General features: G+C 31.3%; 1 protein-coding gene across 11 annotated transcripts in view; it reads left to right on the forward strand.

The window, feature by feature from the left end:
• The window catches only part of NBEA (neurobeachin), a 678,500-nt gene that overhangs the window by 136,038 nt on the left and 527,825 nt on the right, over window positions 1-14,637 (forward strand). For 10 of the 11 annotated variants that reach the window (XM_013044893.2, XM_013044895.2, XM_045069766.1 and 7 more), the window contains exon 11: window positions 9,617-9,725. In XM_013044893.2, coding sequence (XP_012900347.2) covers window positions 9,617-9,725 — 109 coding nt within the window. Of the gene's footprint in view, window positions 1-7,348; window positions 7,455-9,616; window positions 9,726-14,637 lie in introns of all 11 variants that reach the window. The other variant, XM_013044897.2, reaches the window with a different exon arrangement.

Here is a 14,637-nt window from a genome sequence, read left to right on the forward strand (position 1 = left end):
ACTTTTTTTGATTGTTGTTAACATGGTATATTTTTTCCTATATATACTTTAAATCTGTATGTGTCTTTATATTTAAACTAGGTCTCTTTTAGACAACATATAGATGGATTGTGTTTTTCACTTTATCCTGACAGTTTCTGACCTTTAATTGATGCATTTAGACATTGACATTCAAGTTGATTATTTTTGTATTTGGATTAATAGCTGCCATGTTTATTACTGTTTTATATTTGTTCTCTTGTTCTTTGTTCCTGCTTTCATCTTCTACTGTTTTTCTGTCTTTTTGATTTTAAGTAAGCATTTTATATAATTCAGTTTTGACTCCTTTCTTAGAAGCACATCAGTTAAAATTACTTTATTAACCTTTTTAAATTGTTGCCACAGAGTCTGCAACTAAATTCTACTATCAACAATATACAACTGCATGGGTATTGTGTGTACTTCATATCAACAAAATAATCATTCCTTCTTATTCCTAGTATCATTCATGTATCATTAATTTCATATAGAAGCATACATAGGCATATATACATATGTATAAGTATACATGATGAAATACAGTGTTGCTGTTACTATTTTGAAGAAACTGTTGTATATTAGATCAGTTAGAATTTAAAAAAAGTTTAAAAAAAAATAGAAGTTTTCATTTTACCTTTACTATTCCTTCTTTAGTGCTCTTGGTTTTCTTTATATAGATCCAAGTTTCTGAACTTTATTATTTTCCTTCTTGCTAAAGAAATTTTGCTAACATTTTTTTGCACGCTAGGTCTACTAGCAACAGATACCCTCAGTTTTTGTCTGAGAAAGTCTTTATTTTTCCTTCACTTTTGAAAGATAATTTTTCAGAGTAGAGAACTTGAGGTTGCTGGGTTCCTCCCCTCCCCTACTCCATCACTTTAAATTTTTTACTCCATTCTCTTGCATGGTTTCTGATCAGATCAGAAAATCAGATGTAATTCTTATCTTACTTCCATTCTTGGTATTGTGTTTTTTCCCTTTGGTTTCTTATCAGAATTTTTTGTTATATTTGATTTTCTTTAATTTGAAAATGATATACCTAGGTATAGTTTATTTTGACTTTTATCTTGATTGGTGTTCTCTGAGTTTTCTGAATATGTGGTTTGGTTTCTGATAAAAATTTTGGGGGAAATTCTTAATCATTGTTTTTAAAAAATATTTCTTCTGTTCCTTTCTAGTATTCTTCTCCTTCTGGTATTCCCATTTTGTGTACGTTATACATTTTGTAGTTGTCCCACAGCTCTTGGTATTCTTTTTCTTTTTTTAGTTTTTGTTCTCTTTGGTTTTGGGTTTTTGAGGACTCTGTTGATATATACTTGAGATTACAGATTTTTCCTCACCTATGTTCAGTCTACTAATATTCCCATCAAACACACTTCTCATTTCTTTCACAGTATTTTTTACTGATAGCATTTCTTTTTTGTTCTTAGGAATTCCATCTCTCTGCTTTTACATTGTCCATTTGTTCTTTTATGATGTCTCTTTTATCCATTAGAGCCCTTACCATAAGGGCTTAGCATAATTTTTTCTTGAGAGTCAGACACCATGGACTTGGTAAAAGGAACTGCTGTAAATAGGCCTGTAGGAATGTGGTGGTGAGGTGTTGGGGAGAGAAAGCATCCTTAGCCTTGTGATTAAATACTGTTTTTTTGTTTGTTAGTTTGTTTGTTTTTAGTCAGTTTATGCCACTGAACTATAAACTTCACAAGTGTTTCTCAGGGTTTTTTTTAGCCCCATTGGGTGGGAAAAGATGACTGTAGTTGGCTATAGTTAGATATTTCCCTTCTCTCAGTCAGTTGGGCTCTTAAAATACCTCAGCAGGTTAGGATTGGTTAACTAGTTTCTCCTGAAGGCAGGCCTTGTTAACAGATTGCTCTGGTATATTTCAAATTCATTTTCCTTTCCCCTGGAAAGCCTGGGAGGAGAAGAATAAATGAAACAAGATGGGATTGGGAGGGAGACAAACCATAAGTGACTTTTTCTGTTGCTTATTAAGAAAATCTGGTTGATCTCCTGGAAATAAATCATACTACAAATGTAGAGTCCTCTCTATGGAGCGGCTGAAACCACTGAGATTCTGGCAATTTGTCAATTACAGTTCAGTTTTCCCTACCTGGACACTGTTTGCCATAGTGATTTCCACTTGTGTGTCTCTACTCCAATAATCCATGACTCCCTATAGTTTGCTCTTTGTCTCCCAAATTTTTAGGGCATCGGTTTGCCTTGTTCTTCTCCTCTCTTATTGGATCCTAGAAGAGCTGTTGATATATATCAGTTTGTTTAGCTTTTTACTTGATAGAATGCATGGACTTTTTTGGATTCCAGGATTTTTACTTTCAGAACCAGAAACCTCTATGTTGATTTGTTTCATCTCTCTTTTACTACTGGTTTGCCCTGAATTTGAACAGCATTATAGAAGTATGCAGCACAGTGAGGAAATTGAAGGACTAGCGTTTTGACAGCAGAAATGAGAAGAAGGGCCCCACAACCAGAAATTATTGGGGAAATCATGGAAAGGGAAGAACCTGGGAAGTTGCTCAATAACATTATGTATGAATTCAGCTCTGAGCCGTATCTTTGTGATTTTGATCCAAATTAGACATCTAACCGTTACAGTAAAGCAAGATAAAGAATCAAAAGTCATTCAGGCTGGAAAGGAAAAGAATCGAACTGTCCCTTTTACAGATGACATGATTGTCTATGTAAAAAATTCTTAAGGATTAATACACTCAAAATTCTAGTAAGCAAATTCAGAAAATTTGCAAGAGACAAGTTTTTCATACAAAAATAAATTATTTCTGTGCATTAACAATGTATAGTAGGATACCAAGTGAAAAATACCTTTAACAATAGCTTCAGAAATTGAAGTAAGTAAGTTAAGTATTGAAAATATCAATGTCCAAAACATGTAAGGATCTGTGTGCTGAAATCTATAAATCGCTGATGAAAGAAATGAAAGTATTAATTAAATGATGAGATGTATTGTGCTCATGTATAGGAAGACACAAAATAGTAAAGATGTCATTGAAGAGACCTATAGATTCAACACAATACCAATTAAGATCCTGGCTAGCTTTGTTGGTTGATATACGCAAGGCGATTCTAAAATTTATATGAAAAGATAAAGTAACAAGAATAGCTGAAATGACTTTGAAGAAGAATAAAGTTGAGAGAATAATACTTACTGGCTTTAAGATGTACTATAAAGCTCTAAGAAAGAATATAGTATATGATATCAGCAAGGTGATAGACACATGTATCTATACAACAGAATAAAGTCTAGAAATAGTCTTGCACATGTATGGACAATTGATTTGTAGCAAAGGTGCAAAATCAGTCTAAGGGAGGAAGGATAGTTATATGCCAAAAAATGGTTCCTGACCTAACCTCACACCTTAAAAAAATTAACTCAAAATTAACTCTAAATCTAAAATATAAAACTATTAAACATGTAGAAGAAAACTTATAGGGCAGAATCTTTGTGATCTAAACTAGGCAACATCATTTTAGACATGATAATAGAAGGATGTACATAAAAGACAAAAATTGATAAATTTGACTTGGACTTCATTAAAGTTAAAATCTTTTAGTTTTCCAAAGATGCAACAAAAAGACATGTTACAGACTGGAGGAAGATGGTAGAAAAATTTTTACTTGACAAAAGACTATATCAAAAATATGTAAAGAAGTCCCTTAAGCTTTAATAGTGGGAAAACATAAAATTCAATTTAAAAAATGGGCTTAAACTTGAACAGACACTTGACCCAAGAGGATATAAGGATGTCAAAATAGTACATGAAAAGATGTTCAGCATCATTAGTCAATAGGGTAATATATATTAAAACTAGTTTAAGATATAGCTACACACTTAGTAGAATAGCTAAAATAGAAAATACTTATGGTGCCAAATGCTAGCAAGGATGAGAAGCAACTGGAATAGATTACTGGTGCTATTGCCAAGTGGTACAGCCACTCTGGCAGTTTGGCAGTTTATTACAAAGTTAAACATACACAGTTACCTTTTTATTCAGCCTCTCTCCTCATAGGTTTGCATTTATGAGAAATGAGTGAAAACTTGTGTTCCCACAGCAGCCTTTATATGAATATTTATAATAGTGCTATTCATAATTGTTAACTAGTACAACTCAGATGTACACAAACTGTGGTAATCCATTTGTAAAATGAAATACTAGTCGGCAATTAGAGGAATAAACTCTTGGACATACACAACTACTTGGGATGCATCTCAAAGGCAATATATTGAGGTCAGAAAGACAGACTCAGAAGGTTGCATACTATATGATTCAAGTTATAGGACATTGTTCAAATGTCAGAACTGTAGTGATAGATAAGAGATGAGTAGTTATTCAAGATGATGGGAGTTGGAAGGATGTGATTATAAAGCTGAGAAGGGATAGGATAAATGAAGGTTTTTCTTGGTGTGATGGAACTGATCTATCTTGATTGTGGTGCAGTTATACAAATCTACAATTCTGACATTTTTAGAATTGTATACACAAACACAAAAGAAAAGAAAGAATAAAAAAAAGTCAGGCTTTTTTTGCCCAATTATTTAAAAGATAATTAAAAACAACAGAAAATTCCTATAAAGCCTGAATACGAAATAATTATTTCAGCTTTTTGTGCAGTCAGCTGTTACTGTTTTCCTTATTGGATAATTTTAGCACCTCCAGGGTGTACTTTTTAACCCTGCTTCTGTTAAATAGGCTGGGCTTGGCTGAAAATGGAGCCAGCACCAGGATAAAGGACTGGCCATTTGGCCTCCCTGCTGTGGCATATTTTGATCTTGAATGGCATTGGAGGATGCATGCATAGTTAAGGTCACACATGTGTTATTATGACCTCTCTGTCTCACTTTTGAAATTTTGAGCTACTTGGGTGTTAGGAGGTTACATCATGAAATTTCTGAAGTATTCATGTATCCAATGGATTACACATTACTGTAGTATGTTTACTCAATTTTCATAAAGGGACAAGCACATTTAGAGTATTATAAGTGGTCATTTTTCAGTGGGAATTAAATTGAAAACAGTAGGCTTTGAGAGTTATTTCTGCTACAATAGAGCCTTTTTAGTAAGTATCTTTTGGCTTTTTAGAGTTATGAATGGAGCTGATCAAAAGGCTATTTTGTTCTCAAACTATGTTAATACCAGTAGATACTATATAATAACATACAACTATGTCATAAGAGGTTTCAGATAAGTTCCTTTAGAAGTAAAAATTTTAAAATTTTGTTTCCTACATAAGAAAGGTTTTGAGATATTTCAGTTATAAGTTTATAAACTTAGACTTTTTGGCTATATTTGGTCAGAAATAACATAGCAGATGAAACATAAAGTCATAATCTGTTACCAGAAGAAAGTAAAAATGTGTAATAGCCTGATTAAAATAGGGCCTTTAAAGAATACTCTTAAATAGCCATGACAGTATCAGTAATTCCAATTTATAAGGCTGCCTGTTTCCTTATCAGGCTGTAAGAAAAGGTAGAAATTACTGAGATATTTAATGGCTAAAGGCAGGCTTAGTGATTTCATGTGCAACCGGTGTGTTCCATCTGTCCTTACATTTTACTGTGCTGCATTTCACTGTTTTCCTTATTTGACTCTGCAGATAAATGTATTTTACTTATTTCAGCATGTATCTCCACTTGATGTCCGAACTGATGAATGTGACAGTTTGCCTATCAGGTTCATTGCATTCATAGGCAGGTAGGCAGTGTTCTTTTAAGAGCGCATCTTCAGGAATACATTGTCTAAAAGTGACCATTAGATGTACCTGTAATTAGAAATTTTGGTTTAGAGCTTTCTGATTTTGAACTGTGAAGGAATTTAACTCTTCTAACTTTTGTGAGGCTTATTTTTCCCTGTGTGTCACTAGAAATTAATTGCGTTGAGTGAGAGATTATCTTGAGTATGGACTTGAGTTGATTTCTTTTACAGTTTTGTTCCTGCTGTGATCACTCTCATCTCAGAAAAGTTTTCTAGTCAAAAACATAGCATAGAAACAAAGGTATTAGATATTTTGTATAATTTTAATCATCCTTTGCAAGATTTCAATATATCTTAATAACAAATTAGGCTACATGAAAGATGAAACCTTAGAAAAAGTCAAGAGTTACCCTTACTGGGACCTTAATCTCAATGGAACTTAATCTGCTTCTGAGTTTGTTATGGCAATTACTTAGTCCATAGTGTTTCTTAAGATATTAAAAACACCCTTTTAAAAGGGAAAGAGGTGTTGGATCTTGGGCAGTCTTTAATTTTTTACATTATATACATTATTTACATTATATCAGTATATTTAAGCAGTTCATCTAACTGAGGTACTTGGCTTGTTTCAGTACAAAGCAGATTGAAAAGTCAGTTTTCTATATTCTAAGAACTTGTCTTTGAACTGAACTTAGGTTACATATTCAATCTTAATAATTTCTGTTATATATTAGGTCTCTCCTTAGGATATATTACATCTTTAAATAATGAAATATATCAAAGATAATAAAACTTTTAGGACCACATGACATGAGTTGTCCACACTAGTTACTTTCAAAAAATAAATAATGGACAAACTGAAACAGATAAAGTTACATTAAAATCAAATCCAAATCTATATATAAATTTTAATGGAACCTAAATATAGTACATATTTTTCATTAGAAACAGAAATTAGTCATGTTCATGCATAGTTATTAAATATTCTCAGGTATTTGTGGGCGAAAACTATGTGGGATTCTTTAATAATATGGACCAGAAAGCTCTAGAGAGATAATAAATATGCTGTCATTAGAGGTATTATTATACTATTTTCTTCATTTTTCCTAAGGCCTAGCACTTTATGTTACTTGAAATGAATACTATTGTCTAATTTAATGGGAGCTTTCTAAGAACTGGAAGATGGTAATTATATTTTAAAAATAACAGTATAGATTGTTAGTGTCGTTTTCCTTAAAGGGAGACAGGATTATTAAACACCCTTAACTATTCCTGAAGTAGAATTGCTACGTATAGAACGTGATATGTTATAGTACTGTCTATTGAAAAGTTTAGCAATTTTATTTTATGAGCTAAAAGTTACTATGCTTTTTTTTGTCAAGTAAAAGATTCCATGAAAATCTGTTTCTAGGTATTGCTATACTTTTCAAGAGAATCTTCTATGTTGTGTATACTAGTCTTGGCTGACACAGATACTTGGTTTTGGGTTATCCTATATACTTAGATCCTCTGCAGATGAACTGATGTGTCTAGACAGGAAGTGGTATGTAGGAGATATAGGAATGGGCTGAAGTATCCTTTATATTTGCCTTTGTATCTAGGGGAGTTGGAAATAGGCAAGAATGGAGAGAAATTTTGTATGGCAGTACACAGAATTTTGCAAGTTTATTGTGAGCCCCGCAGCAATCCGATGCATTTTAGTTACTGGTAAGTTTGTTAAATTATGTTTGAAAATGTAACTCTTCGAAGATGGCCATCTATTTACTATTACATCCACCATGTCAAATATACCTAATTTAAAGATTTTTTTTTTTAAGATGTGGTATTGCTATTGCATTCAGTTTTAGGTATAAATGTAAAATACTTTTGCTAGTGAATGCATTTGACTTTTCAATTGTAGCTAAAACGGAAGTGAAATTAACTTTATATGGGTTAGCATAGTCATGTGTTAAGATTTGGGAATAAAATTAATATTTCCAATTTTGTAATGGAACTCCACTGTGAAGAGAAGTCTGAGCTTATTCCTTAGATGTTTGAGAAAGAGTAGTGCTTCTGATAGAAAAGAATAAGAAAATCCATGGTAATTTTATATAGAGGGTGATTTATTATAAAAAATATATTTTTGCATTTTTTTTAATGGACCATAGGAGCCATAGGCATTTCTTTTTGGCAGTGCTGGTTTTTAGGAATTTTAGTCATCTTTCCCCCTACATCATTAAGTTAAGTGTAGTTAAGAATTCCATGAAAAGATTAGGACATTGTGTAATCTCTGTGCAGTAGTTTATTTATTCTTCTCAAACATTTAGGTAGAAGTATTTTGTGCAGTAGTACCTGTGCAGTTATTTGTGAAGTGGATTTTATCATTGATACAATTCATTAAAAATGAATAGATTGCCTAATAGCTGTTCTTCCTTACAGAAACATTAAAAAAATCCCCAGAGATTCTTTGGTAGTTGTGGTTTATTTGTAAATGTCTAACTTTAGGACAAGGTAAAAGGACATCTTTGACTTGTGATACCAGTTAACTTTTTTTGTGTGGTTTAAAGAAATAGAGCCAATCAATGTAATTCAATTTTAATTTCCTGTAATGAAGTACTTTATTTCCAGATATACTCCAGTTTTTTCTGACTGATGTCATGTAACCCATTAAACTATTAGTTTTTATAATAACAATAATTTTGCTATTGATTCTTTCAATGACAATATTTCTGATTTGAACAAGAATAGTCACATTATCGGAGAAATGTGTTGTCAATTCTATTGAAACCAGAAGAGAGTAACTTGAGAGAATAAAATCACTTTTGGACTTTAGTTTTTTCTAGTTTCCTCTTTAACAGATTTTCTTAATTCCTTGCAGTAATGAGTACTGGTGAATTTAAAGTATATTTAGAAATTTGTGGTTTTACTCTTTCTTGTGAATATAAATAGGTAATTTAGGGTACATTACAAAACACAGCAAATAGATATTTTAATTGCTGATGAAGTTTGGCTTGTCACTTATTATAAACTACAATAACCATATACAATGAAGGAATATATATTTTCTTAATTAGGAATGCCATTGTGTATTAATGCTGCTAGTTGAAAAATTCTCAGTATAACTTTGTGAAGTAATATATTATCAAAGCTTAATTCAATGCAGTCATTATTTTTCTTTTGTTTTCTTCTTTCATTCAACAGACACATTAAGGGCTTTATCTTTGGGCACTTATCTTTGTGTGCTTTTGTGTGTTTGTGTATACATTGTGTAATTAACTGCCACTTTCATTTCAATATTATACAGATCATTTGTTTTTCTGTTCCTGTGAGCTTTCCTGAGGGCATATATGGACATATTAAATAACATGTTGCATATTTCTCTGGATATTTTCTAAAAAAAAAAATAAGATTTTTTGAAAAATAGGTCTAAATGAAAAGTTTATTTCAAAAACAAGTGTGTTTTTCCAAAGCAATATCACATACGTATTTAAAATTCTCTAAGATAGTATGTTCTTTAAAAGAATATTATGATGAAAGTCTTTATTGTGGAGAATTGATGTATTTGTGCGCATGTTTCTTATGTTAGATTTACTTGAAGCAGGTAATGTACATATGTGCGGATGACCTTCAGTGTTTGACTATGGAATATAAAAAAAATGCATTTATGTTTTGATTTATGATTCTTAATTTTAAAGAGATGAGACTAGTTTTCTCATGCTTGTGAGAAAATATATTCCTGTACAATATAAAATATAATAATCTTTGTCAGCAAAATTAGATTTGAATTTGGTTGTTATCTTTTGGCATAATAAAATTCTGAAATGGAACACTTTGTTTATAATCAGCATTTGATGATTACATAATGAAAATTATTTGTACTTTACATGCAGTGCTACTCTTTTGGCATTCCTGGTTGAACTACTTAAAAGTTCAGTAGCCATGCAAGAACAGATGCTCGGTGGAAAAGGCTTTTTAGTCATTGGCTACTTACTTGAAAAGGTAAGCGATATGTGTTGATGGTTTTATTGTGTTATGTTCATAGCTGAACTGACAACCCCTAACTATATTTTCTCTATGCTTTCTCTTTTCATGTACTACTCATTATTGTTGGCTCATTCACAAATATTTACTTTTATATTTTGCAGTGAGACTTAAGTGTAGACATTGAATTAAATTGGGAGCAGGGAATCTATATAAATAAGGAATTTTGAGTAAAGATAGAAACTAAAGAAATCTTTTTTCCTCTGTCTTTATTTCAAAGTTACAAGTATTTCCCCTTAATTCTTTTATCTAATTGTTTCTTTGCTATTTTTACATTCAAACTAGGTTTCTTAGAAAAGTTTTGTCCATTTTATTTTACATGGATTTTCTAAATTTTTATTTTACATGGATTTCCTTAATTGTTCAGTTATAAAGTGAACAATCTTTCTTTTGTAATAAGCAAGACAATAGTTTGTGATTTGTCTCTGCTTTTCATATATCTGATTATTTAAGGTAGCTTTTCTCTAATCACTACATAATATAAGCAATACAAATTAGATGGACTTAATTTTCCTCATTTTGTGCCATTTTTGTCTTTCTTTTTTCTTTTTTTTTTTTTTAATGACCTTTGCTTTAGTCACAACTGTACTAATTCTGGTAATGAATCCTGGGTTTCTGATTATGGTCTCATAAGAATCTGGTTGTATCATGTGATTTCTTTTCAAAATTAAAGGGGAAGGTCATGAATACAAGTATTGGCCTTTTTCTTTCCTAAGGATAATCTGTCATCCACATTAGTTCTCTCAAACCTGTTCCATCAGTTAACTCTAACACCGAGCTGCTCTGAAAATGAACTGTTTGAGAAATAATAGAGGTGAGGTCTCAAGTTAGAGGAATAAAATTATTTTTCCCTTCAGAAATAATATTGAGAAGACTTTTGGAGATAGTTTTTCAACTCAGATTGCTCTGCCTTTGAAATCCTATAACCTATCTTTGCTTCGAAGTAAGTATTCTTTCTTGAAGGACTGGTGATTGAGGAGTGGTATGTTATTAAATAGATCAGTCATTGGCAGCATTTCTTTACTGAAATAATTTTTTAGGGAAAATTAAGCTTCTCATTAGGATGTTTGGTTTTATGGACAACTATTATTTTCTATCTAGAGTATTAAGAATTGTTTAGAAGATTTTATGTTGAAATATGTTTTACATGAATTAGGTATTATGAAATGCCTTTGTGATATTACTGTGTATGACAAGATCAGTAACAGGAGCTACCCCTTGAATATACTTTTCATCTATTTGCTGTGAGTTTACCAGTATAATTCTAAAGTGAGCATTCCTTTATAGTTAAAACTTAGCTTAAAATAAGAAATTCATTGAGGGGTACCTGGTTAGCTCCATCAGTAGAGCATGTGACTCTTGATGTCAGGGTTCCAGGTTTGAGCCTCAAGTTAGACATAGATATTACTTAAAAATAAAATCTTAAAAAAATTTTAAAAATTAGAAATTCAGTAAATGGACTTTAAATTAAAAAAAGACATTATAATCAGTTCTTCTTCTTTCTCAAAATTAATATCCTTAAAATTATATTGTCAAGTTTGGTATAAAATATTATTTCATTGTGGTTTTAATTTTTATTTTTGGAAAATTTAGGTAAGCTGGGACATATTATCATATTACTTATAGTACATCCACTTTTTCTTTTTTGTGGAGTAATTATTTATGTCTTTTGCCAGTTTGCCCAATTTCCTTTGAAGACCTCCCCACTCCTAGGCTACCTGAAATCTACTTTGGACTCTGATTTGGTGTTCTCTAGATATTTCATATAAGTGAGATCATATATTTGTCTTTTTGTATCTCATTTCATGTGTCATAATGTGTATAACTTTGATCCATGTTGTAGCATGTATCAGTACTTTCATCCTTTTAATTTATATTAATTGTTGTATATGACACATTTTGTTTATAAATCCAAATGTCAATAGACATTGTGTTTTTCCCACCTTGGATGTTATGAATAAAGCTGCTGTGAATGTTCATGTACAAGTTTTTGTGTGGACATATATTTTTATTTCTCTTTGGTAGATACCTATCTGTGAATTGATTTGCTGGGTCCTATCATTACTTAATGTTTAAACACTTGAGAAACTGCCAGATTGTTTTCCAAAGTGGCTCCATCATTTTACATTTTCATCAGCAGTGTGTTAGGTTTCTAGTTTTTTTCACATCCTTGCCAACATTTGTTAATTGTCTTTTTTTTATTCTAGCTTGTCCTAGTGGGTGTGAAATGACATATCATTTTTTATCTGCAGTTATGTGATGTCTAATCATGTTTAGTATCTTTTCATGTGCTTATTGGCTATTTGTATATTTTCTTTAGAGAAATGTCTTTTAAAAATTTTTGCCCATTAAAAACATTGTATTTTCTTTTCATTATTGAATTGTAGCAATTTTTTATTCTGTACACCAATTTTGTTTGATATATGATTTGCAAAGATAGTCTTATAGTCTATAGATCAAATTATGTTTTAATTTGCCTTCCTGATGATAAATTAAGTTGAACATTTTCATACATTGTCTTTTGGTAGTTATCCTTTTTTGGTAAACACCTGTTCAGAGTGTTTGCCCTTTTTCATTTGAATTGTCTATCATTTTTTTATTGATTTGTGGAAATTCTGTTTTTATGACAGATATGAGACCTTTGTTGGGTATGTATCATGAATATCACTTTCTTGTGGCTTGCTTTTCCATTCTGTTAATGACGTTTTGGTGAATGGAAGTCCTTAATTATAATAGATGTCATGTTTCATTTTCTTTTATGATTATCCCATTTTGGACACTAATGTATCCCAAAGCCACAAGACTATTCTATGTTTTTTTCCTAAAGTTTTGTTTTACTTTTCACATTTCTATTTACAGTCCATCTAGAATTAAATTTTGTGTAGGGCATGAGGCATAAGGTCAGATTTCTCTTTTAACCTCAAATATGTAGTAGCGAGCTGGCCTGGTACTGTTTATTGAAGTTGACTTCCCACTGTATCACAATTTAATTTTTGCTATGAATCTGATGACCATTATATAAATGGGATCATTTCCAGAATTGATCTGTTGTCGGTTTTCCCATTTGAGGCAGTACAGCATTATCATAATTTGTATGCCTTTTTAGTGTATTTTGATATCTCATAGTATTTGATATCTCATAGTGTGTCAACTAGTTTTATTGGTCTTCGAGATTGCTTTGGCTATTCTTGGGTTTTTGCTTTTATGCACACACAAATATAAATGTAAATTTATATACATATATAAATATATATAAATACACATACACACATATATATATTCCTTTCAATTTCCGTCAAAAATGCTAGAATTTTCATTGTATTATACTGATATCTTGATATTAAACCATCCAGTTCATACATTTAGTGTTTTCTTCTATTTATTTAGATCTCTTTGGTAGTTTTCTGTGTTGAAAACTTTCTTTTTCTAGATTTATTTCTAGATAACTTGAGGTTTTTCAAATGTTGGTTTTTATATTTGTCCCAGAAATATAGAAATATAATTGGTATTTATATCAACCTTTATATACTCTTCTTTTATATTGCTCTTTTTCTATTAATTCTAGTAGTTCATTGATTTCTCAGAAGCATTTGATATATAGAAAATCTCGTCATCGGAGAATGGCAGTTTTATTTTTTTCTTTCCAGTATTTATTCTTTTATGTTTTTCCTTGATATTGTACTAAGACTTCCAGTAGAGTGCTGAACAGAAGTTGTAATAGTGAGCATCCCTATCATATTTCAGATCTCATATGCAAAGCTTTCAATAATCATCCACTAAGTATGGCTTATGCTGTAGGTTACTTTTGTAGATTTTTAAATCAAATTAAGAAGCTCTCTACTACAAGTTTGCTAAGAGTTTTTTTTTTAATCATAAATAGGTGCTAAATTTTATCAAACACCTTTTTTGCATTATTTGAGATAATTATGATGTTCCTTCAATTTTTTCTTAGTTTAGTGAACTACATTAATTGCTTTTCATATGTTAATCCATCCCTATATTCCTGGAGCCCTATTTAGCTTTAGATCCACCCCTATTCCATTCAGTATTTTTTCCTTAAAATGGCTCATGTCAGTGTCACCAGTAGTCTTACATTCTTACATCTAAAGATTCTCAGTTTTCATCTTACTTGACCTATTAACATTTTCGTTCTAAAAGTCTTTCCTTTTTTAAATGCTCTTTTCACTTGTATTTTGTGACAGCATTCTTTCTTTGTTTTCTTCCTACTTCCTTGGTCTCCTGTTTCATTCTTTCCTACTAGTGCCTCTTCTTTCTAAATTTTAAAGACTGATTTTCCTCTCAAATGTTTCATTCCTCAGTTTTCTCTTACTTAATAGCATTGCCATTCACTAAGTAGTTCAGACCAAAAATTTTAATCTTTTTGACTCTTTTCACACACTAAGTTCATACCCTCCTAATTATGTTGTCTTGGTATCAAAACATACCCAGAATGAGTGACTACTTCCTACTTAAAACCCTACTCCTTTCTGTATCACATTGATATCATCGTATTTCAAACAGTCATCTTTTCTTTCACTTTGGTTATCCACAATCTGTTTTTCACTTGCAGTCAGACTAGTCTTCCTAAAATGTCTCAGACCTTACTGCTCCATCCTTCTGAGGGTAAATTAACAATTCTCTTACCTCTGACATCATCTCTTATCATGTCCCTTCTTACTTTGTTGCAGACACACTGGCCATGCAAAGGCCTCTCTCTTTCCCTTAAAAACTAAAGTGTAAGCATGAGTCCATCTCAGGACTTTTGCATTTTCCCATTGCTTTCATTATTCTTTTTGTAGATATCCAAAATGGATTGGTTCTACACTTCATTTAGGATTTTGCTAATGACACCTTATCAGAGAAGTCTTCC

Source organism: Mustela putorius, unplaced genomic scaffold (genome assembly GCF_011764305.1).
Source record: "Mustela putorius furo isolate JIRA1106 unplaced genomic scaffold, ASM1176430v1.1 tig00003942_pilon_pilon_pilon, whole genome shotgun sequence".
NCBI classification, from domain to species: Eukaryota; Metazoa; Chordata; class Mammalia; order Carnivora; family Mustelidae; genus Mustela; species Mustela putorius.